We start from the raw sequence: 26067 nt of genomic DNA, 5'->3' as shown, positions 1-26067 counted from the left end.
GGCTGTGGTGTCGATGGCTACTTAAAGTTTTTTTTTTTTGTTTTGTTTTTCTGATCTGAAAAACTATCCTATCTGTTACTCAAAAAACATAATATTGTCTGAACCGCGAGTTTTATGATCCGTTGCCCCACTAATAAATATTATGGTCTCAACCGCGAGTTTTGTGATCTGTTGTCCCCCTAATAAATATTATGGTAAGTGCATTATGAAAGACAAGCAATGAAAGTTATTTAGATGCAAATTAAGGCTATGTCTGGTTAAACAGTTATTGTGTGATTTCGTTTATTGTGCGTTGTCAACTTGAAGCATGAATTTGAGAAAGAAAATCATTTTTGGAAGAAAATGCACCACGTACTTTTGTCAATGATATAAGTTATAGCTAAAAGATTGTAAAAGCTTTCAGTTCACCCTGCCTAATTGTAGTTGAAAAGTCAAATTAAGCTTGATTAATGATATACTGTGACTGATCAGATAAACTACAGCATCGAGAATATAACTCCCATGTGTTTTGCAGCATTTAAAATTTTAGTCATAGTTTGTTACAAAAAACGTACTCGGTTACCTAATGTAACCTCGGTTCTCTCTAGAAGAGGGAACGAGTATTGCGTAAGTTGCTTACGCTACGGGAAAGTTGTCTTTCTTCGAGATCTGAAGCCAAAAATTATCCTTAATTTTGTATTCATTGTCAACGCAGTGCAGCAGCCGGCAGACCACGGCAGGCTGTATGAGCGTGCTCATTGGCTGCCCGGCGGCAACTGCTTAAGCCTACCAGTGAGCCCTGTATGACGTCACACCCTATCAGGGCGCTTCGCGCCCTCCACACCCTTCTAACCGTCAAGGTGGGTGTGGCCAGTGTGTATATAAGCAGGGCTCGTAGGCTAAAATTCTGGTTTTCACAGTCTGAAGCGCAAAAGCTCGTGGCGCGACACGGCCGGTTACGCAATACTCGTTCCCTCTTCTAGAGAGAACCGAGGTTACATTAGGTAACCGAGTACGTTCTCTTATGAGAGGTTCTCTCGTATTGCGTAAGTTGCTTACGCTACGGGAACCCCTTGTCAACGCCGTGTGCGCCGAGCATCCAGTGCATGAGTCCCAGGGAGACCGGGGAAAACAGCATGCCGAACAGGTGGCCGGTAAAGAAACAAGAGCGGCACAGCCGGTCCATATATATCAATGTGAATGATGCGGCCAGTAGCACGGGCCCGCATAGTACATAAGCACATATAGGGGAAAAATAGAGCGGTCTCACCGGTCTATGTGTGGAGAAGATAACCTCAGCGCAACCTAGTGTAGGACAGGCGGCCAGCAGAGCGGGCCAGCACCGTTACACAGGCGCTTGGTGGGGAACAGAGCGGCATAGCCGGTCTGTGTAGAAAATCACTCTTCTCTTGGTGCCATACCAGAAATATTTGCCAGTACGAGAATGTGGTCTGCGCATGAGCGACTGGGCAGAACATACATGCCACTTATACTGACAACAGTTTAGCCTGCAAGGCGGGAACTTCCAGGTTATAAAACCTCACGAATGTTGATGGGGAGGCCCAACCCACCGCCATGCAAATATCGTGGATAGAAATTCCGCTGGACCAGGCCCACGAAGAGGCCATGCCTCTAGTGGAGTGGGCTCTGATACCCAAAGGGCACTGCAGGTGTTTGGAGGCGTAAGCTGCTGCGATCGCGTCCACTATCCACCTGGACAAGCTCTGTTTCGAGGCGGCGAGACCTCTGGTGCGCCCGCCGAAAGAAACGAAGAGCTGCTCGGAACGCCTGAAAGCGGCGGAGCGCGTACTGTAAACTCTCAGCGCCCTAACAGGGCATAGGAGGTTATCACTGTCCCCGCTATCGGATGCTGACAGAGCCGAAAGGGAGATGATTTGCGCCCTAAAGGGGTACCAATCGCTTTAGGGATGTAACCGTGTCTCGGTCTGAGAATGACTTTAGAGTCATTAGGTCCGAACTCGAGACATGCAGGGCTAACAGATAGCGCGTGCAGATCCCCCACGCGTTTTACTGAAGACAGAGCTATCAGAAAAACGGTTTTGAGCGAAAGGTATTTCAGATCCACGGATTCAAGCGGTTCAAAAGGAAAAGCCTTCAGGGTCTCCAGGACCAAGGACAGATCCCAGATAGGAACCGAGGGGGGCCGCGGGGGATTAGGCCGAATAGGTGCCAGAGCAACTGGACTGTCTGGGGGTGCAGGGACCATTCTCCCGGGGAATGATGTCCCTGGACAGTCTGTCTGGGCCGACATTCAGGTGGCCCGGCACGTGCGCGGCTCTCAGCGAGCGCAACGAGCGATGAGCCCATACGAGAAGGCGTTCTGTCAGTTTGCACAGGTTCCTGGATCTAACACCGCTCTGTCGGTTCACATAGGACACCACGGACATGTTGTCCGAATGGACTAGCACATGGTGATCCCGTATGAGTGGGAGGAAGCGCTTGAGCGCGTTCTCGACCGCTATCATCTCCAAACAATTTATGTGGAGGGATTTCTCCTGGTCTGACCAGAGGCCAAAGACTGGTTTGCCTTCGAACAGAGCGCCCCAGCCTGAGGTGGAAGCGTCCGTCGAGATAACTTTGCGGTGCGAGATGGCCCCCATTGTCACTCCCCGCTGGTACCAGTCGGCCGCTAACCAGGGCTTCAGTGCTGAAACGCAGCTCTGAGTCACTCTGATCTGGATGCGGCCGGAGGCCCATGCTCTGTGAGGCACTCGGGCGTTCAACCAGCGTTGTAGCGGGCGCATACACAATAGACCCAGCTGAAGCACTGCTGCAGCTGAAGCCATACAACCCAGCATCCTCTGAAATGTCTTGAGAGGTGCGGTGCTGCCCGGCTGGAAAGACGCGGACAGGCGTTGAATACAGCGCGTGCGCTGTATCGACAGGCGGGCCGTCATTGCCACAGAGTCCAGATCCAAACCCAGGAAAGAGGTTGACTGACTGGGCACTAAAGCGCTCTTGGTCCAGTTGACCGTGAGCCCCTGGCTTTCCAGATGGCTGAGAAGCACTGTTCTGTGGGCGATAAGCTCTGCCTCTGACTGTGCTATAATTAGCCAATCGTCCAGATAGTTCAAAATTTGCAGCGTACAACATGCTAAGTCAGGAGATAGTCACAAATCAGAAGGTCTTCCTAAGATGTGCCCCATGGTCCATTCAAAGTGTCTTCAGTTTGATCTATCCTGGACAAAGATTTGCGGAAACACCAGACTACACATTAATCTACTAAAATGAATGATTTCTAAAACTTCAGAATAATTCAAGATGTAAAATTTATTTGTCAGGTAAAAATGTATCATGCCAATTACAGAAGTAAATTATTAAAAGCCAATTCAGAAAATACATGACATAATTTACTCAAAGATGACTCTAAAAGTAAGTAATGTTTTCCTGACAAAGACACAGTAATGTGTCAGGGCTTTCCAACCGGAAAGCACTGAAACATCACTATGGGGGATGATCCTGGTAAAGAGTCCCAAAGACTGCTCTGTCACCTCGCCTTAAGTATCAGACCAGAACAACAGGGGTTATACAAATGTTGTTTAGAGTTGTTTGGGCCAATCCATGTACCCCAGGGGGGTAGCACCTGGTTTCTTGAGATATCGTAAAGAGATATCAGCCAGAGAGATACAGGATTTTCCTAAGTTCTCAATCTTTCTCATTAAACCAATGACTGCAATGAAATTAAGACCATTTTTCCAATCGCACTGAGACACTTCAAATGACACCAAACATGACAAGGAAAAACAACATATTCACAAGATACACCATATGTGTTAAATAGACATTCTTAATGAACTTTCAGTGCCTTGAGGAAGGAGGGGGGGGGGGGGATGAGTTGAAGTCAAACAAGGGGACAAGGAGATAAGTTTGGGCAGGACAAGGTTCTGTGCTCTGTCTTTGCTATCTGCTGTCCAGGGTGCATTTTATGGCTTTATTGCAGGGTGCGTTTTGTTTAAGCAGGAAAATCAGTTCTTACATCCCCATTCACTCTCGTCTCGGTACGCGCATGAAAGCGCGGGGGGCGGCGAGCGAACTGCAGAGTATAGCCCTCTTTTACTGTGCTTAGCACCCATTCTGACGTGCCTGGAATAGCTTCCCACGCTTTCGCGTGTGCAGCCAGGGGCAGAATGGCCTCCGAGCTCTGATCGCCGCACGTTGCGGGCTCGAGAGCTCGAAACGGAGGCGCGGGCGCAGTGCGCACGCTCTTGGTGCTTATATACGGCGGCTCGCATGCAGCGATAGCTGGCCGTTTTACACACAGTGTCCCGGTGGCTTTGGACGGGGAACATATAGTGTGAGGCGCGACGCGCGAGGGCGGCGTCGGGGGCGAGATGTTTGTTAGTGTGTGTGAGCGCTCGAGGGCGGGCACAGGACTTACATTTAAAACCTGACCGGTTGTGGGAGGCCGTGTAACAGAGTGGGCAGTGGGTAGGAGTGGGCACGGGGAGGTGGACACTTGACCTACTTTCAGCACTCGAGCAGCTTTTGCCTGCTTTATGAGAGTGGGCTCTGTGAGAGACACAGGATTTATGGTGCTTGTGTACAGGGGTGAAGCGTGGGCACACTTACTGCACTTGAAACACATACGGCGTGAGCCGTGCAACCAGACATTATACTCTTTTTGAGATTTCTCTGGGTCGCCGTGAAAACGGCGGTTGTGTGCAGGCGAGAAGGTAGATTTACCGGCTCGTTGGCTGCGAAGTGAGCGTCTGCAGTAACCGTGGCAATGGGGACTGGCAGCGCATGAAGCTTTGACGGTGGTCCGGCCACAGCGGGACTCAGCCGTCGCTTCTTTTCTCGGGCTAGGAGGACTTAGCGGGCTCAGGTTTCACCGTAATCCTCTGCCGGGGTCCCCGCGGCGGAGGCGGTCTGTTTCGGCTGGTCGAGCGCGATCTAGGGCGACTGCCCTGTCGTCGCTGCGAGGACGGAGGTCGAGCTGGACACTGGGCGGGGCTTTGTGCAGGCTGGTCGCGAGGACGGCGTGCAGCAGAGCTTGAGCGTCGAGGCAGAAAAAGGTTCATAGCCTGTGTAGTTTTCTGCACCTCCGAGAAGCGGTCCACGATCCCGTGTACCGCTGGGCCGAACAGACCGGAGGGGGAGAGGGGGGTCGTTGAGAAACACCGCGCGCTCAGATTCCCTCATGTCGGCGAGCGTCAACCATAGATGCCTCTCAGTAACAGTCAGAGAGGCCATGCACCGTCCGATGGCCTGGGCAGCGGATTTCGTGGCGCGAAGGGAAAGGTCCGTCGCGCTTCGTAAATCCGTGATGGAAGCAGATTCAGAGCCGCTCTCGTCCAAATCGTGGAGAAGATTGGCTTGTAGAATCTGTAGCACGGCCATGGAGTGAAGGGCAGATGCAGCCTGTCCGGCGGCGGCGAAAGCGCGGCCGACAAGGGCTGAAGTGGTCCCGCAAGCCTTAGACGGGAGGGCAGCCTTTGAGCGCCAACCAGAAGGCGGGCAAAGGTGCGCTGCAACCGCCTCTTCCACGGGGGGAATGGCATTATACACATTTTCAGCTGCGCCGTCAACCTGAGAGAGCGTCGATGAAGCGTGGGAAGAGACTCTCGCGGAGAAAGGTGCATTCCACGATTTAGAGAGCTCGCTGTGGAGCTCTGGCAGGAAGGGTGCGGTTCTGGACGCTGGCGAGCGGCGGCGGCGATGTAGAAAGCAGCCGTCGAGTCTGTTGGGTGCTGGCTCCTTAGGAGGAGACCACTCGAGGCCCAGCTGGTCAACGGCCCTGGTGAGGAGGCGCAAAAGCCCCGGTTCCTCGCCTGCTAGAGTGCGGCCGGAATCCTTGACTGTAGAGGAGGCGGTAGACCACTCCTCGCTGTCAGAGGCCAGGATAGAACAGCTGTCAGCGTGCTCGTCGCACCCAGCGGCCTCATCCCCTGACGTGGCGGCAGCGCGATCGGGAGCCGGCGGTTGAGCGGCCGAAAGGGGGGGCGGAGAGGGCGAAAGAGAAGCTCGAGGGAGGGGCTCCGACGAGCTTCTAAACGCCTCATCAGTCTCCGGTGGTCTCTGTGAGCGGCGCTTCTTCCTGCGCGGCATAGCAGAGACAGGCGGAGAGACAGCTTGGTCGAAAACTTCAAGTCGAGCCCGCAGGGTCGACATTGAAAGTTCCTCGCACTCTGGGCAGCCGCCCGTAGAGAGTGCGGTGACGGCGTGGTCGCGGCCCAGGCAGAGAGCGCAGATGAGGTGGCGGTCTCCGTTGCTGAGCGGGGCGCGGCACGAACCGCAGGAAAAACGAGGCATTTTGAGAAAAACGCCTCGTGCTCTTTTAGAATGAGAGAGTGTGTGTCGCAGTAGGCGAACACACACAGCAGTAAAAGGATATGTCGGATGTGTGAGAATGCTCTCAATGGTGCCTCTATAGAACATGGTCAAGGCTGGAATAGGGAGATCCACCTTCTTCAGTCTACGGAGAGAATGAAGACGCTGTTGGGCCCTCTTAATTATATCTGTTGTGTTATCACTAGAGGTTAGCTCATTGGTCAGATGGACCCCCAGGAACTTGACACTGTGTACTATATCCACCTCAGAACCGCTGATGGTCAGTGGGAGATGGTGCCGACGACTAGTCCTCCTGAAGTCAACAACCATCTCCTTGGTTTTTTTGGTGTTAAGGACAAGGTTGTGTGTTTTACACCATACTGTCAACTGTTCCACCTCCTCTCTGTAAGCCGACTCATCATTGTCAGTGATGAGGCCAACAACTGTGGTGTCGTCAGCGAACTTTAAAATATGATTGGTGGTAAAACTATAGCAGAACAGTCATGTGTCAATAAAGTAAACAGTAAAGGGCTAAGTACACACCCTTGTGGTGATCCCGTGCTCACTGTGGTTGTCTTAGATATTTTGTTACCTATTCTGACTGTCTGCCGCCTCTCCGTCAAAAAGTCCAAAATCCATCTACACATGGAAAGATCCACTCCCAGCAATAGCAACTTTTCAATATTGTGGCAAAATTGTATTAAAAGCAGAGCTAAAATCAATAAATAGAATTCTTGCATAAGTGTTCCTGTTTTCCAAATGTGTCAAATTGAGGTGAAGCAGGGTAGATAGAGCATCCTCCGTTGATCGGTTTGCTCTATATGCGAACTGCAATGGGTCCAAACTGGTTGGGAGACATGATTTGATGTGGTTCATAACAAGCTGCTCAAAGCATTTCTTCACTAGTATCAGCAGAGGCCGCCGCAAGCATCGGTCGCCCCGCCATGTTCATCTCCATTTAATTATCCTGCAATTGTTTAGTAAGGTCTACTTGTCTGCCTGCAGTGATTGATTAACTTTTGGTTAATCCAAAACAAAAACAAACAAATGTCTTGTCTGTCAGTGATGAAGAAGGTTTTATTTAGCTGAACTTATTTGTGAATGACTCTTTACTTGTAGATAGACCATTTTTAGACCTGGACATTCAAAAAATATATACACAAAAAGATTTTATTATTTGCTGCTCCACTATGAGATATATTTATATTGCCCCATCTGTTAACAGTAGAGCTATTCTTGTAGAGGTAAACTCTAGTTTTGCACACTAGAGAGTGCTCGTCTATGACTCTCTAATAACAAGGGCTCAGAGTTTAGCTGGTTAGCATAGCCTTGTTAGGCCCTGCTGTTAGATATTGTAATTATACCATTTTATAGGCAAACATCATCTTTCCTTTGATGGTTATTAAATGTTAGTAAAGTATTTTTGGATGCTTTTAATAGTGTTAAATAAATGGGTGACATTAACAGATCAACAAGATGTGTAAACCTAGGCGTGGTAACAAGATTAGTGGGAACTTCTCAGAAATAAGTGTTGCTTGAGCTGAAAATAACTAACTGAAACTAACACTTATTATCTGTAGGATCACAGCAGGAGTAAATGGGGTCATGGATATATAGAGAGATGCAAATGCTGCTGAATACATACACATAGTAAATTATATTAATATTTCACATTCACACAGTAAGATCTCACAGAGAATATATTTAGAATAAACATTTTCGGTAACGCTTTAGATTACAGCCCGGAAAGTACTGCGTAATTAAAATGAAAGTACAATGTAACTTTCGGTAATTACAGTGTACCTATAAAGTACTTACTGTACATGTAAGTATAGGGGAACAATATGTAAAGTCTTGGGAATAAAGGTGTAACAACCAGGAAAATACTGCGTAATTAAAACGAAATTACAGTGTAACTTTCGGTAATTACAGTGTACCTATAAAGTGCATACGTGTAAGTATAGGGGAATAATATGTAAAGTTTTGTGAATAAAGGGGTAACAACCAGGAAAATAAATTATTTAGGCAAATTATTTAGACTAAGTATTTTAGAATCTTACTTTTGGGAGCAATTTAGCGAGTACATACACTGCACCTTTTTGTAATAATAGTGTATAAAAATACATAAAGGCTTTTTCTAAATTACAGGGTACATATCAGTGCATTTATAAAGTAGGCTAATTTGTTATTATTGCAAAGGTGCACTGATTAAGTTTCAAGGCAGTAAAACTATTGCAACCTTTTTTTTTTTTTTAATGCTGGGAAAATATACTCTTGTTCCATGTAGTTACAGGGTAAGTATGACATTGCGGGCTGTAAATTAAAGTGGTAGGGGAGAGCGGGGTATGTTGTCACACTTTTCACACTGTCTAACATTTACTGAGCACCATACATCAAAATGGTATAAATCTCATACCAAATGAAAGAAGGAAGTCTTGGGCACATATGTTGTATTCATAACATCTTCATATCTTGAGTTGTAGACTGTTGAATAGCGAGTGTGCACTTGTGACAATTTGCCCCATCGGCAGGTAAGTTGTCACACTATGGCGGGTAAGTTGTCACACTAGATTTTTAAAAAAATAAGAACATAACTAACTACTTAATTGTGAATATTGATTTTAACTTTTAAACTCAAAACAGACCAGGAAATATAAACATCCGTGCCTGGAGAACCTGGAAAAACAATTATTTCAATCCAAATAATGCACATTTCAATTAAGTGGCAAAACCACTTTACTTTGAACTTTAAACTCAAACGTTCTATGGCTTGCACATAGATCCTGATAACTGAATGGAATGCTGCAGATAACCTGCTTAACTTAACCTCTGAACAAAACAGATGCCCTGTATCTGACTAATCGGACTCATCTCCAGAGTCACAATTCTGACACACATAAATTGCCTGGCCTGAGGTGCAAGCATCATGGGCCCAATGGTTGCATTTTACATATTTTACGCATATGCTACTCTGAACAATGCCTGAACTTCGTATTTTGAGCACTTCTTATGTTTTTTTTTTTTTTGCCTCTTCACAATTGCTTAAATTAGTCCTAATTTGTAAGTCGCTTTGGACAAAAGCGTCTGCTAAATGACTAAATGTAAATGTAGCTGCCTTGTTTTTCATAGGTCCAGATTTCTGCTTCCCTTTCTTTTGAAACAGCCTTTTGCTAGATTGAGACTTATTCTTTTCTATTTCTAGTTGCTGCTTCACTGGCGTGTCAGTAAGTATTGTTGATTTGCGTCGTTTTCTTCCTTTGCTGGCTGGTTTTCGGGGGCCATCTTTTGGATATGGCCGGATGTCCACTGGAGTTGGTAGCCCACTGTCAGCAATAGCATTGCTGGGTAAGGGTGAGCTGGTGATAGGAGAAGCATAACTGGGCGTGCTAGGCAGGACAGGGTTGGTGCTGGGGCTGTGTTTATTTGTACAGGGGCAAGTTGTCACATGTGACGACTTGCCCCAAAGTCATTGAGACAACTTTCCCCATATTGACGTGAGTTAATGTTGGCTAAATCTCAAGTTTAGCTCAACATATCACTTTAGCTAAAGTACCAAAAGACACGTTACTGTCTCCTCTATTTTGTGCAAAATAATAATTTTAAACATTCATACCTAACAAAGTTGTATTGCATAAAATGTAAAGTGATTTTTTTTTTACTTTTTAAGCAGAAAAATAAGAAAATTGTGCTAACCTCATATTACAGTGATCTTGACCACATGTGAACAGGAAGTTGTCTATAGAAGAAGAAGTCACATAAAGTGGCTATTTGATTTTTGAGATAGAGCCGCTAGTGTTGGAGTTATGGACAGTGTGACAACTTACCCGTGTGACAACTTACCCCGCTCTCCCCTACTTCTTTCCCTCTTGTTTCATGTAGTTACAGGGTAAGTATGACATTGCGGGCTGTAAATTAAAGTGGTGCTTCTTACCCTCTTGTTTAATGTAGTTACAGGGTAAGTATGACATTGCGGGCTGTAAATTAAAGTGGTGCTTCTTACCCTCTTGTTTCATGTAGTTACAGGGTAAGTATGACATTGCGGGCTGTAAATTAAAGTGGTGCTTCTTACCCTCTTGTTTCATGTAGTTACAGGGTAAGTACAATAAAAACACATGTACACACACACAATCTGATATCACTCGGAAAACTTTATTTGAAAAACAACTTATTTCAAAACGGATTTACAGCACTTTGTTTCTCTTGCTTGGTTTCCTCCTCCTCTTGTTCCTCTTCTTCTTTTTCTTCCTTTCCACTGATGAATCTTAAGAAGGAAAAAAAATGTCGAATTATTTTTTATGTTTTTATTATTGCTCACATCAAAATACAAACAATAACAGATAATAATAATGAAAAACAAACCATGCAGAAGAACAGACACCAGTTCTCGCGCGAGTTTCACATCAAACTCCCGCGAGAATGCAATGAACGCTTAAACCTTCACCAAACGCGAAGCCATTCAAGCCGACCCTATGAAGCCGACTCTCATGCACTCGCTGGTGACAGTTGGTCGGTAGCGAAAAGATGAGTAAATTATGAGAACATTTCTGGGTGTACTGTATTTTCTTTTAATACATAATACAGAATAGAAAAAGACTCCTTCTTAAGATCAGGCTAATCAGTGGAACGATAGAAAAAGAAGAGGAGGACCAAGAGGAGGAGGAAGCCATGCAAGAGAAACAAAAAAGGACAAAACATGCTACTTTCTGTCAGGACTTTAGTATTTGAAATGAAAAGTTGATTTAAAAAAAAATAATAAAGAATAAGATTAAGAAGTGTAATAGCCTATGTTGTAAATCTGTTTTGAAATAAGTTGTTTTTCAAATAAAGGTTTTCCAAGTGATGTCAGATTGTGTGTACATGTGTTTTTATTGTACTTACCCTGTAACTACATGAAACAAGAGGGTAAGAAGCACCACTCTAATTTACAGCCCGCAATGTCATACTTACCCTGTAACTACATGGAATACTCAGTCTAAATAATTTGCCTAAATAATTTGTTATTTTCCTGGTTGTTACCCCTTTATTCACAAAACTTTACATATTATTCCCCTATACTTACACATACACACTTTATAGGTACACTGTAATTACCGAAAGTTACACTGTAATTTAATTTTAATTACGCAGTATTTTCCTGGTTGTTACACCTTTATTCCCAAGACTTTACATATTGTTCCCCTATACTTAAATGTAAATACTTTATAGGTACACTGTAATTACCGAAAGTTACACTGTACTATCATTTTAATTACGCAGTACTTTCCGGGCTGTAATCTAAAGCGTTACCACATTTTCCATTCTGTACTTTATTTTGCAGTAAATGTTTTGTTTTGCATAAAGAGGAAGTAAAATTGTGGTAGTTCTTCAACCCCACAAGATTCACACTATACACACCTCAAGACATGCAAACACTGATAAACATTAACCGCAAACATCCAGTACAGACACATTATCTTGCTCACGCTCTCAACAGATGAAACCATATTTCTTTTCAGATCTAAAACTGAGGCCTTCTGTGGTTTGAGTCTGTTGAATGCAATACTGTAAAAATAAACCACAAAACATCTGTTTGCTGCTATTATTTAAACCAAAATTAAATGTGTACTGTTATTCTGCAGTTTCATGTATATCAATCATTGACTTTTGTGCTGTTAGGACATAAAATGGCTGTTTAAAGTCAGCTGGGATGTCTTGACCACACACAGAGTAAAACTGAAAAATACCCTGTTCAAAATAAATACAAATATCTGAGCCGTTCCCGTGTGAGATTAACATCAATCCCAGTAGGGCATCTTGTAAATTGTAGGTTTTTACCATGTTATCTATGTAACTTTGCACTCTCCACCAAATTTTATGTTAAATTCAGTTAATGTATGATAAATGTCTGGTAAATGCGGATGAGTTTTGGGATTGTTGAGAATCCACACAAGGGTTTTAAGAGCTCAGAGGAAACTATAGACTCACGACCCTAAAGTAAATGTTCAAAGCTAGAAACTGTTGAATAAAATCCAGTTAATGTCCCATGATGCTTAACTATCTCTATGTGATTTTTTTGTGCTTTTAACCTTTACTATTACTGAAACACACATTACCATGCAGGATCACAATAATCAGAAAATTATTGTAAAAAATAAAACATTACACAACACGAACAAAACCTTTTTAGAATAAGTAACATTGATGTTCAGAGTTTACATGCACTTTGGTTTACTGCAGCATTATGAAACGCAGTGTAAGTGTCATGCTCTTAATGCTCTTAACCTTCATACAATGGCTGATATCATTAATCCGCTTTAACGAAACCTTTCTTACTTTAGCTATCTCTCACACACATGCACCTTTCAGAAAACAGTAAGAGCGTATGTAAGCATGAACACTGATTTTGAATCTTAAACAGCTTTGTTGCAAAAATCTTTAGTGTGCATTAAAACCTTATGGATAAGAGCATCAATAATGAGAAAAAAAGCCTCACAGAGAATGTAATTAACATCTGGTGATGACACCTACACCCTATATCACCTCATCCTCCTGTTTAACACTCGAAAACACAAACACAGAACATACAAAGAAAACATTTATCAATATTCATAGAATGGAATGGCAGGTTTAGTCAAATAATTGCTAATAAGAGCTAGAGGTGAAAGGCAGAAAGGAAGAGAAAGAGAGGGGTTTTCATAGATTGTGCCTTTGTATATGGTAATGGATTAATTAAGTCAGTGGTGGATTTAGGCATTGACATGACATGCTAGTACAAATTATTGTCAATTACTTGTATTATTGGTCACATTTTTGTGTCTGTTTAGGTGATTACCTGTTTTAAAGGTCACTTTGCTCTACATTTGCATTGTACCTGATGAAGACCCGAGGGTCGAAACGTTGTGCTTTAAATACATTTATCTGGAGTAGCTTGCAGTGTGCGGACTTCTTTTTTAGTTTGTTACTTTGATGTCCTGCACCTGAGCCCAATCTGGGGTTTGGGTTGTGCACACCAGTTTTGTAATTTTGATACTATACAAATTGAATAATCAAATGTAAAATAAAATAAAATAAAATATGTAAAATAAAACGGCATAGTCTTCGATATAAGAATAAAACTTTTTTTAATTCCTATTAAAACTACTAAAATCATTCAGTCAAGAGCAGTAAGTGATTTTCTCTGTCTTTTGTTGTTTGATTAACATTAATGACATGGGCGGCGGCAGGTTTATTAGGCTCCTGTCACTGAGACCGAATGCATGGATCCAATATATTGAAATACATCAAATTTTCTCCCAACAGTTTACATTTAATGATGCGTTAAAGGATTAAAGGAACACGCCGACTTTTTGGGACAAATCATTCTGGGAACTATATTCTCAGAAGGCGAAAGCACTACTTCTGCGGAGTGATTTACTCCAACTCTGAGCGAACTCTCTGCTCCTCACCACGGGGCTTCTCAGGTGCTGCGAGCAAATAACTCCACAGAAGTAGCAGTGACACTTTCACACTCTTGAAGTCCAACCTGGAGCTGAACACACTCAAAACAGTGGAGATGATTGTGGACTTCTGGAGAAACATCCCAGCACTCTCCCAGTCACCATTATGAGCAGCACAGTGGCAGCAGTGGAGTCATTCAGGTTCCTGGGCCTGAATTGGGACAGTCACATTGACTCAGCAGGTCCAGCAGAGGTTGCACTGCCTTCTCCAGCTGAGGAAGTTCAACTCTCACAGGAGCTGCTGATACAGTTCTCTAACATCATTGAGTCTGTCCTCTGCACTTCTGTCACTGTCTGGTTCTGCTCAGCTACCAGTCAGACCTCTGAAGACTACAGCGGATAGTCCGGACTGCTGAGAGAATCACTGGTACACCTCTCCACACTCTCCAAGAACTGAACTCATCCAGAGTGAGTAAAAGGGCTGGCAAAATCACTCTGGACCGCTCATTTAGAAGTGTATCGTGATGCCATGTAAATGTTTTGTCATGTCAGAACCAAAATACTTTCATTTGTCAAACCCCTCCACAGTGTGTGTGGAGTACTCCTCCACGCAGAAGTAAGCTGAACGCAGAATGTGCAAGACTTCCTATTTATTAGCAGCTATAGAGAAATAACGAGAAGAATATATCAAAGTTCGGTTAACTTTAATGCTACACTGTGTAGGATTTTCTCCCATCTAACCTTACCTACATAATAAGCTGTTTTAAATTTAAAATGTTCAATGCATTATCGCGCTGATGTGACCGAGCCCGACCCGAACCCGAACATAATTTCTAAATATCTGTCCGAACCCGGCCCGGCCCGGCCCGGCCCGTCGGGTCGGGCTCGGGTCGGGTATCCATCCTCTAGTGGGAATGTGATTAATCCCTCTAGTGGTCAAGTGTTGTTATAGTTATTTGTTTGAGTGTTTAAATATCTGCATTCTTTGAGTATTAGCGCATGTTGAAGTAAAAAGAAATGGAAACTATATCTCAGCGTTGAACTGGCAGGATTGTAGAAATGCAGTTAGGAGGTTGTTTACAATACAGAAGCATTAGATGGAACACATATAGGTTTGATGAAGGACATTATTTACGATTAGGAACATGGCAGCTACGAAATTATTCATTGTCAACACAAAGAACTTTGAATAATTTTCTTTATTTGATTAAAAATGAATGTTCTTGTGTACATCTCCCTGGATGAAGCCGTGTTCACGTGACGTCATCTTGGCGGCATCAAAGTTAATATTGTCTTCCGCATGAGCTGTAAATCTGACTTCATGTCACTTTTCTTAGAAGTTGAAAAAAAACATCAGACAATCTGCGAGTAAAAAGTTTCAGTCCTGTTCTCCGTTCAAGAATGATTCCTAAAATAATGTGTGTTGTTGAGGAGACGTGCTGTTATTTTTAAGTGAGCAGATTTTCACCTGAATGAAGATGATGATGAATCAGGTGAAAAGTCCCTCAGACACACATTGAAGGAGGGAACCGAGACATCAAACCAGAAGATCACAGAGACTGAGAAAAGCACAGAGATGTGGGCACTTTGACTAGTAAACAACCCTAGCCTACTAAACAGGTAGCCTACTCTAATCCTCCAGGACACTGCACTAACTACATATTTGCTAATTAGGGATATTAATTAATCTTAAAAAAAAAAAAAAGATTAAAAACAAAACATTCTATGAATTTCTACCTTTATTTTTTATGGACACTGTTATGCTACTAAAAAAAAAAATTGTTTGCAGCGTTTAGTTAGTTTCTCGTCCACACTGATGAAAACAAAATAAATGTTATAAAATAAAATACAACTATCAAACTATAAATAAACTATCAAACATAAATCATACATTGTAAGTCATTTATTGCATTTATTCTTAAAGTTACCCAGACACTGGCAGAAAAATGATATGACCTTTGTAAGAATATGACCCTGAGAGTGTCACACTGCTTAACTGCAGGATCACTGCATGAGTATGTTTGCTCACTGAAATCACCCACATTTCGAAGATAATAAATTGGCGAAATAATTTTGCAAGTGTAAAATTAACTGATGACCAATTTACAAATAAAATGAAGTATGTTATTAAAACTAGTTTAATCTAAAAATAGGCCTAATCCAAAACCAATTTGCTGCTTTTGATGCAGATGCTGAATTAAAATGATTTTCATTGTTTTAAAATTTTGCGATTCCATTTAGATCTGTTGGCATCGCTGGACCCTTTCTGAAATACACTGTGCCCCAGTAAAATATTGCTGATAAATCATTTTCTGATATTGTAGATTACTTTCGACCCGAGAATATTCCTTTGTGTTTTCTATCAGCTGTTTAGAATCAGAATTAGCAATGCCAGAATAGTGAGCGAATCACTATTGATCTAATTAAACAGGTTTAGAAAATGGTCTGAAATGGTTTGTGATTCAATTTGATTCGTTCAAACATTAAGCGCTTTGAGTACCTAGAAAAGCGCTATATAAATGTAACAAATTATTATTATTATTATAGTTCACTTAATCTCTGATTTGTTTGCAGAGGTGTCACATCAAAATAATGCGATATTTTATAAGACAGAAAACAAAAAGGGCCCTGGATGAGTTCTATATTTGCTTATAATCCAGGAAACAAACATGCAAATGTCTTCTTTGCCAATGATGAAACATGTGTGCAGTTACAGCATGCTTAAACCCCGCCCCTGATGATGACATCATTTAATGCCATTTTAATAACTATTTCCTAAAACCTTGTAACACAATATACTTATGTTTTGACATACATTATTATCCACAATGCACAGTTTGCTTTTTCAATGCTTTTATTAATTTGAGGAATGTTTCAGAGAAGATACTGAAAAGAGATTAAAGTTTAGAAGAGATTTGATTTCAGAATAACATTTTTGACAATATAATGTCGGAAAAATGTAGTTCAATCAAAGTAACTGTGGAGCAGCATGACGGTCTCGCTGGTTCTTAACACAAATATAGGGCAGTGAGTGTATACAGCGCGCATCGTTCCAGCAACGTTTAGCTGTAAGGTGAAATAATGAAATAAGTTATTCTGATCATTATAGTGGTGTTAGAATCAAAATGAAATGGAATATTTAATTTAAGGCACTTTGTAATATCCAAATTGAGTGATTTCATGTTACTGTATGATGTAAAATTGTAGGATTGTAAATTATAATTGAAAGTATTAAAAAACAGACTGCATTCTTACAGGAATGGTTGATCTCCAAACAGTTCTGATAACCTTTTGGATTTTTGTTAGGTTCTCCAGCGCACCAGTGGGTATACAGAAAAAGAGTTCCGTCACTCCACATCCAATGTCCATCCTAAAGAGTGAAGAGAGAGAGTGAATACAAAGAGTGCACTACTGTTGTCAGACTTCAGGAAGAAGCCAATTAAGTTCAGATTTGAAGTAAAACCATCTTCATTAGAAACTTTGCCTTTACTGTTTAAAGCAGAACTTTTAGTTTAGACAAACAAATAGGTCTCTTTACACTCTCTTAACAAAAAATGTTGGGTTATTTTTTCAGTATGTTGGTAGTTTTCTTATGCTACCCAGAGCTTGGGTCAGACGTAACAAACCAGGGAGTGTGTTATTTATCGCAGGCTTTTGCCATAGGTCTCTTCAGGAGAGAGCGCAGCACCGTCAAAATGGTGCAGGCCTATGTCTTCTTTAAAATACAGGTTTGTGTACATTTCATTTTATCTTTAAATTCGTTATTGTGCTGTATATTGTTTACATTTTATGCAAAGCAACATACAGAGGCGCGACGTGAGTCACCTTTTACACTAGTGTCGCGTGACTCGCGTCGGTCTTTTCGCCTGATGGAAACGTCTGATGCCGGCTTGCATAAAGTTTTATTCAAAAATATACAGAACATAAACACGTATTTTATTATTATATGTTCTCAGAACTGTGCACTGATTGTTTATGGACATGTTATGTAGTTAGTCAAAGCATATTTCGGCTACAAGTGAAACGCAGGGCGGCCCACAACTAATCCTAAACCTACCAATGCTAGGGGGGAAATAATTTGGCTGGGTCGATATTCGGCACAACACCTGTTCGAGATCCAGCGCCGTTACGGTGGAAACAGGACAACAGAGACTTGTCGATTACACTTGAATTACTTATAAATGTTTAATTTTTACTTCTAATATTTCTTAAACGAGCTTAAATGTTGTCAAAATGTATAAAAAAATATATAAAATATACTGTACTGTAAAATATGATTGAAAATGAAGGAAATTATCATACAAGCCATGTATCCAGTGTTTTAAAAACGTTTATAGGATTTAAGTTAATCCATAGACGTTCATTCATGTATGAAGGAAAGAAATCATAATAAAAAAGAATCAACTCTGATGGCTTAATCAACCCATTATGCTGGGTTAAATAAACAACCCAATTATCTGTAAATTTAACCAAGCATGAGTTCTGTCCTTTATTTACCCAGCCCTTGGTTTGTTTTTAACCCAGTGTTCTTTTAGAGTGTAGGACACCAACACACATCTGAACTTACCACAGCATCATGAGCACCAACCCAAGTAGGTGTGGAAGGCGGCACCAGACCCAGCAGGAAATCATTGTCCAGTTTATTAGGCACAGATGCGAGATTCCCTCCAAGACTTTGACAGTTTCTCTAAAGAGACAGAATTTTTTTTTTATTGTCAATATACAAAATCAAATGTTTTGTAGCATAAAGCAGAAGTGACAACATTTTAGACATTTGCAAACAAAGTCTGCTCTAACTGATCTATTGATAAAATCCTCGTAACAATTTGCACTAACAAGTAAAGTTAAGTAAATTTTACTGCTACTGCTCTGTACAACTTCCCTGTTATCAAGTAAAATCTACTTACTATTGAACTTCACATTCATTTGACATTTAATTGAAGTAATTAAGTAAATATTACTTAATAATATTTAATTTATTTAATTTCACATATAGAATAAAGAAACATCTACTTAACTAACTTCAGTAAATTTAACAAAATTAACTTTTTACTCAACAAAATAACACTGAATTAAACCACACATTTAAAGTGTATGCTTTACTTAGAAATATCTAAATAAATAATACAATAAATATTGTATAAATTCCATACTTTATCTAAGTAAATAAAAGTAACAAACTACATGAACACAGAGACCTCAATACTTGGCACACAATGACGGTAACATTCGATAGATCGTTTTTTGAGTTTGACTGTGTTATTTTGCGTGGAAAATTTATCCAGATGTCACAAAATGGCAAGTTTTAAACCTAACAACAAAAGCAATGATAAATGCAGCTGGAAAACAGTGAAAAATAAACCTTATTAATTATTCATGCCCCAGTGCATGCCCCATTTGTTTTTTTTAATTCTTGCCTGAACTAGCTTTTCCATGTAGAAATTACATTTGTTTTTTTTCTGTAGTATTTACTTCACCAGAGAATAATTTGTATCAGTTTAAATTAATAATTTGATATGCACTTATTGTGTACATAAATGTCTTTACATCTGTCTTTTAAGATGTAGTTAAAGACACCTAATATTAAGTTTGACCAAATCATCTTGTTGTACACATTACCTCTGCTGTGATCCATTTAGTCGGATGAGAAAAGTACTTGAAGCATCGGTGTCTATTTTGTGTCCATTTTGCGGGGCATCCATCCAGTCCATCCAGTCCATCCAGTCCATTAACATCTCTTGTAATGGCATCTCTTGTCACTGCAAAAATTTTTTTTTTTTTTTTTTTTATTTATGTAGCTTATTTTATGTTTGTGTGATTATTTGCTGAAAATATGTGTACTTTATACACTGTAAACTCCTTAATAACCATGGAATTATTAGTCAATAGAATATTTCATATTTCCAAAATGTTTAGGTTTTTACTAAATAAATGTCTTGGTTACCTTCTGTATTCACCATGGAGAAGATGATGAAAAGAAGCAGACAACTTTTCAGCATTGCCATGATGAACCTGAAATTAATAAGCAGGAAAAGTATTTTTGCACTCATACGCTGCACACTGCGATTCTCAATGCATTTAAAAGACAAAGCTCAAAAATACTTCAGGTAGAACATTTATTCAGAAGGTTTCTGTTCCAAAAACTCACCTTGGTTTTCAAATTGTTGCCTTTAGCAGATTTTGTGAAGAGCCAGAGCCTGTGCAATACAGTTATATTCTCATATCTATTGAGTGAAGAGGGGTAATATTTATACACATAATATCAGGAAGTAACAACCGGTGTCCTGTGAAAAGAACAAACGTTACCATTTATGGCATATTAAAGGGTAACTAAACCCCTGGTCAGAGCCTGACTCCACCCACTGGCAATATCTGAATAATGCTGGAAAAGTAGGCAGAGCCCAGTGGAGAGGGGGTGTGCATCTGAGACGCATCTCTCTGTAGGCAAGGGCATGGTTAGCTGGTTCCCTCTGAAGTCACCAGCCACCACAACTTCCAATAGGAAAATTCAACTGCAGTAGCCACTGTTCAACCTGAAGAGGGCAGCACTCAGACGTTTTTACACCATTTATTGTAGAATTAAAGCACTTTAAACCCAAATGTCAAAAAAATTACTTGAATCAATGAACAGCATTAATAAAGCCCCAGTTTTACAGATCATTAACTAAAAAAAGTTATTTTAGTTATTTAGTTATTTTTATTTTATTGGTAAAATTTACTTATTTTTTCTTTTGCATGTTTTTGCACTCCTATTTTTTAAGTAAATGTGACATGTATGGACATTTAACTAAATTAGGTAAAATTAACAAAGCCCATAAGTAAATTTAACTGGGCCAGTTAGAATTTGTGGAGTAATTTATACTTACTCATTTGAAGTTTATTTTGCAATACTCAATTCACTCACTCTGTTTGTAAATCTTACTCAAACAATATACACTGAAAAAATAACTTGTAGGATTTACTTGAAATCCTCGTAACAATTTGCACTAACACATTTTAAGTACTTTTTACTGCTACTGCTCTGTACACTTACCTGTTATTTTCAAGTACTGTACAATTTGACATTTAATTGACTCTTAACATGCAATTGAAGTAATTAAGTAAATATTACTTAATTATATTACATAACTAAAGTTACTTTTTACTCAAACAAAATAACACTGAATAAAACCACACTTTTATGCTTTACTTAGAAACATCTAAGTAAATAATACAATAGTGTTGTGGGTGATATCAAGGCAGAAAAGTTGTGAATCAAGGGGGTGTGGTTAGCCCAGGGGGCCAATGTTTCATAAAACACTGAAGCTTCCCCGGGCGCCGCCATTGATTAGCAGACCATCACCTGCTGTTAGCATTCCATTGACTCCCATTCATTTTGGCATCACTTTGACAGCGAATAACTTCACATCTGAGGCGTTTAAAGACTCCATTTGTCCATTATTTATTTCTAAAGAAACACGAAAATGTATAAAAGGCTCCATTACCTTGTAGCTTACGTTATGGCCCCGTAGAAACAGTTTTTGTAAAAATAGGCTAACGATTGCGTCATAACCACGCGACTCTCTGTTGCACAGTAGAGAAATGACCATATAGACAGGAGGAGAAGCTTGCGGGCAATCGGGGGGACGTGGAGGCAAAATGACACAATAATTAATCAGAATACTTAGCAAAAGTTGCTCCTGCTCCTAGCTCATGGACAGCTCATACTCACACTCTCCGTCTCTGCAAGTTTCGGAAGGGAATGATTCAGATTTCTCTTGGCACAGCTACTAGAAGACAGACAGGTTGCTCACGTCACATCTACGTCGTCAAGCTCAGTTTGAGTCTGCGCAGTACGCTCGACCATCAGGAAGTTAGTGCTTCTCATTGACTTCACTTTTCTTCGTTGAATCCAATTGGGTCGCTGTGTCCATTTCTAATACAGTCTATGGGTTAGTCAAGTATAAATATCAGGGGTAGGAACGAAAATAGTAGGTGCATTTGTTTCTGGCCGGTGGAAATAGATCAACACTCGTGGTGTTCGTATGCGAGAGGTTCGCATGTGGATTTGTTTGGATCTTGGAGACAGGTATGAGTTGATTTGAAGTATTAAATACTTTTAACATGGGGTGATTGTTTTAATATGAATAATAAAGGTGTTTTAATGCTTGTATTTTCAGCTCCACAGAGCCCATTTATTGCTCTTGTTGTATTTGATTTATTTTTGGGGGGGTGGGGGGGGGGGTAATATTGTCTAGTCCGCCCGGGCGCTTGAGCTGGTAATCGGGCCCAAAAGAAATGGGAAAGGCCCTTGGAGCGGACTAGTCTTCTTTTCCTTTTTTGTTTGTTTGTATATTGTTTGTTCCCCCACATTACTGCAGCACGAGGATGCTACAGGCCTAGTGTTTGAACAGAGGAGCTATTTTTTTGCATGTAATTTACTTTTTTATTAACTGAGTGATTCACAAGGTTTTGTTTAATGAATTTAACATATGGGTTTATTTTGACTGTTTGATTTCTTTGATTTCTTTTTGATTTGTGGTGTAAAGGCTCCTTCTGTTCAGATAGTTTGTGATGAAAGCATCCTCGTGTGTGTGTGTGATATATCTTTGTGTAAGCCAAAAATAAATCGTGGGTATTTTTCTATTTAATGAACCTGAGTCGTGCTTTGTCTATTTAAGGGTGGGTCATGTAATAATAGATATTGTATAAATTCCATACTGTATCTGCATAATATAATTAACATGGCACCTGAACACCTCAATACTTGGTACACAATGACAGAAACATTCGATAGATCGTTTTTGAATAGTTATTAAGAGGGTCATCTATCTAGGCCATCTATTGTATCGTTGTTAGGTTTAGTAACTTGTGGTTTTGTGATATATAGAAAGTTGCGGAACAAAAGGCCTCTCGTCAATGGTTTTAAAACTGTCGAGGTAACTACGTGAGTCAGCTGTAGGCCTACCTCCTATTGGTGCTGGGGTGCATTTACCAAAAGCATTGTTAGCCAAGTATTGTCACAACTCGCAAGATCTGTTATCGGCATAGTTCAACGAGTTGGTGTTTCCAGAAACCATAGTTATAACGAACATTCGCAAACAGGATTGTTAAGTTGTGTGGTGAATGACAGCTGTGGTTAGATGCAGAGTTTCTAGTTTGCATGACATGTGGACTCAATAGCCGCATTTCCACTGTCGGGTCAGTGTGAGCCCGGGCTTTAAAAGGGCCGTGCCGGGCTAAAAGCCTCGGACCAGTAGCACCGGGCCCAAAATCTGCTACGTTTCCACTGTCGGGCCAGAAGCTCTACAGCGCTTTAATAAACCTTGCCCGTAACACACCTTTCTGGAACAACGTCACACATACCCATCATTTCACCAACAAATGGAAGTTTTATCAGAAAACTAGTCAGAAAGAAATCACTGGAAACAGAGTGATCGCAAAACAAACATGATAGCGACTGTTTGCTGGCATTTTTGTTGTTTAGCCTAGGCTACTTCCCAGCAATCACAACGTACCCAACCTTCTAACAACGCTTTAACAACATGGCCAAAAGGTTGCTATAACTACGTTGTGTGGTGAAGGTTGTTACAGCATTGTCACAGTGGCCATTGCTTAAGTTTGTGCCTAGGGTGTCTGGACAACCACTGGACAACATATGTACTCGTCACTGCCCTGAAGCGCGAAAATCAGCCTTTTAAATATGAACTGACTGTTGGGCCGTCTCATTCTTCATCTAGCAAGGATACGCGAGAATTGCGTTTAATTTACCTCAGCTCAGATACGTATAATTATTCAAACACAACCTACAACTTCCTTGTCTAATTTATTTGAACATCTTCTGGTCAAGTATGACAGATATTTAACTTTATGCCAAAAGTATAAAGCCAAACTGACTTTAATTATGAGTAATTGATTTCAGCGACTTAAAGGGATACTCCACCGTTTTTTCATATTAAACTATGTTATTCCCTTAACTAAGACGAGTTGATACCTCTCTCGTCTCAGTGCGTGCACTCAATCGCTCTGGAGTGCGGTGCCACTTTGATAGCACTTAGCTTAGCCCAGTTCATTCATTAGGACCCAAACAGAGATGAAGTTAGAAGCGACCAAACACCTCCATGTTTTCCCTATTTAAATACAGTTACACGAGTAGTTACACCACCAAGTATGGTGACACAAAATAAAACGTGGCACTTTTCTAAGCGGGTAAAAAGGATTACTATAATGTATGGCGGAAGAGCACTTGAAGTTGGGAGCACTTCGACATTTTAGTCATTTAGTCATTCGACAGAAGTGAGAGAGATTTTTCAGGAGTGACTTTTTACTGCGCAGAGTCGAAGTGCTCCCAACTTCAAGTGCTAATCCGGCATCAACTATATATCAGGTTGTGAGCGTGAGGCACAAACATGAGCCCAGCACATCCCATAATGAAAAGACTTTTGAATGTTTTGTTCAACAATAAGTTCATGCTTTCAGTCGCTATGTGATAGCTCAACGTGAAAAACTGTTAATGATAAATTGGCTGCTTTTTTGACGCAGTTTGAGTCCCGTGACAAGTATCTTAATCCCTTATGTTTTCATCTCTACAATAATATCAGCATCATGTAGTGTAAATGTTTAATTGAAATGGGCGTATTGCACAGGCTTTTTGAATCGACGAATGTCTCCGTCTGTTTATTTAGCAGTATAAAACTTCAGGTCGGGTTTATTAAGATATTAGATATGCAGAAGGCCACACAGCAACTTTTTTCGGCATTGCACCAAGCAATACTCAGTCATCATTGCAAAGAGTAAAGATCAAGTGCCTAACAAGGTCTAATTCGAATAGCTTGTTTTCCCCCACGGCATAAATGGGTGTGACTTTTTTAGGTGTTCCCAGTAATGCCGACCAGCTGTGTCGTCCCCTATACCCTTAAATAGGGTATGGATTGCCACTGCTGTCACTAATAGCCGTTTGTCTGCTGTCTGTTAGCCATCACGTCACCTTAGCTAATCACGCCTTTTTGCTTTTTGCCTATTTTCATTTATCCAGGAGTGACGCGATACCAAGATGGCACGGCTGGCTCCGCCCACTTTGGGCTTCAAAAATGCTCTTCAGAAACCTACGGGTGATGTCACAGATACAATGCCCATATTTTTATACTGTCTATGGCTCCGAACCACTGATTCGAAACAAAAGATTCGTAAATGTTTAGAAGTTTCATGAAGCAGTGTTTTGAAAATGCCCATCACCATGCAGATTAATGTATGTGGTTACTCTGTATCATGAAAACAAGGACTAAAGTCTCAGAAGTTGAAATTATCTTCCAGCCTTTGATCCGATCTTTAAAGATGTAATATTTGTAATGTTTATGATGAACAACTTTGACTCTTTTATTATACCCTTAAAATATCATTTAGGCCTATGCATGATTCAAAGCTGTTTATCAGTTCAATAAGTAATATTTAGTTTTCTGTTCAAATACAGGAATTTATTGGTGTGACAGTTTTACACTTGTGGGGTTGCAGCATACAATTATAGCTTACAAGAAAATGAAAACAGCAACATAACATAATTAAAGAAAAAATAAAAACACTGCAGTTAAGAAAGAAATGTAAAATGGATGACATTAAAGAATAAAATGAAATATTCAAGAATACTGGCCCAATACACCAGATTTGAGAAAAGAACCCTTTACAATCAAGCTCAGAGTAGGCTAAAGCATTTCAATCATTAAACAATTTCACCATGCATAGTTTAAACCGGAAATAGGCCTATTTGCCACAATATTTCTGACATCTGTTCTGTTTTCTCTGTTTAACCTCTTGCAGCTCTGACGTCATTGACCAGAAGAACAGCAGCAGCTGCAGAAGCCACGCCCATCAGTGCAGTGACGACCAATCGCAGCACAGCTTCAACTGAATCACAACAGGGGGCGTGGACTTAAAAAAATAAAAATAAAAAAAAAGCACTACGATGAATTGAATTGAGATTTTAGTCTCTGTCATGAACTCAAAAAGATCTTGTTTTCTGCTCCATACAAGAAAAATAAAGTAAAAACTCTTCAGAAAGACACAAGTACACAATGCAAGAAGCTCCTTAATTCTCCTAAAATCAACAATTTAATTCAGTGAATAAATGGCAGTGAATAAATATCAGCACTGACATCAACTAATATCATCATCAGTGCTGTGGTACCTGCACATGTGTGACAGAGTGTGTTGATGTCCAGATGTGTGGTCTGGTTGCTGATGGGATTGTTCAGCATACAGCTGTAGGTGTTTTTATCCTGATATTCCACCTCCAGAGGTAGAGAGAGACTGATGCTGAGATCACACACACTGATGCTGGACAATACACTGATTCCTGCGTACCAGGAGAGAGTCGCATCACACACTTTCAACACTGATGAACACACCA

The 26067-nt window shown here is 40.9% G+C and overlaps 1 protein-coding gene across 2 annotated transcripts in view; it reads right to left on the bottom strand.

The window, feature by feature from the left end:
* LOC308702408 (ladderlectin-like) overlaps window positions 1-19907 on the bottom strand; it is a 131618-nt gene extending 111711 nt beyond the window's left edge. The window contains exons 1-6 of one of the 2 annotated variants that reach the window (XM_081385228.1): window positions 19834-19907; window positions 19630-19697; window positions 19305-19444; window positions 18253-18372; window positions 16941-17055; window positions 16525-16751 (exon numbers count right to left, since the gene is read on the bottom strand). In XM_081385228.1, coding sequence (XP_081241354.1) covers window positions 16654-16751; window positions 16941-17055; window positions 18253-18372; window positions 19305-19444; window positions 19630-19690 — 534 coding nt within the window. In that variant the 5' untranslated portion in view covers window positions 19691-19697; window positions 19834-19907 and the 3' untranslated portion in view covers window positions 16525-16653. Of the gene's footprint in view, window positions 1-16524; window positions 16752-16940; window positions 17056-18252; window positions 18373-19304; window positions 19445-19629; window positions 19698-19833 lie in introns of those variants that run through there. The other variant, XM_081385230.1, reaches the window with a different exon arrangement.
* Window positions 19908-26067: the final 6160 nt, after the last annotated feature.

Source organism: Scardinius erythrophthalmus, assembly GCF_964197995.2.
Source record: "Scardinius erythrophthalmus genome assembly, chromosome: 14".
Classification (NCBI taxonomy): Eukaryota; Metazoa; Chordata; class Actinopteri; order Cypriniformes; family Leuciscidae; genus Scardinius; species Scardinius erythrophthalmus.
This window is presented reverse-complemented; position numbering and strand designations above follow the sequence as displayed.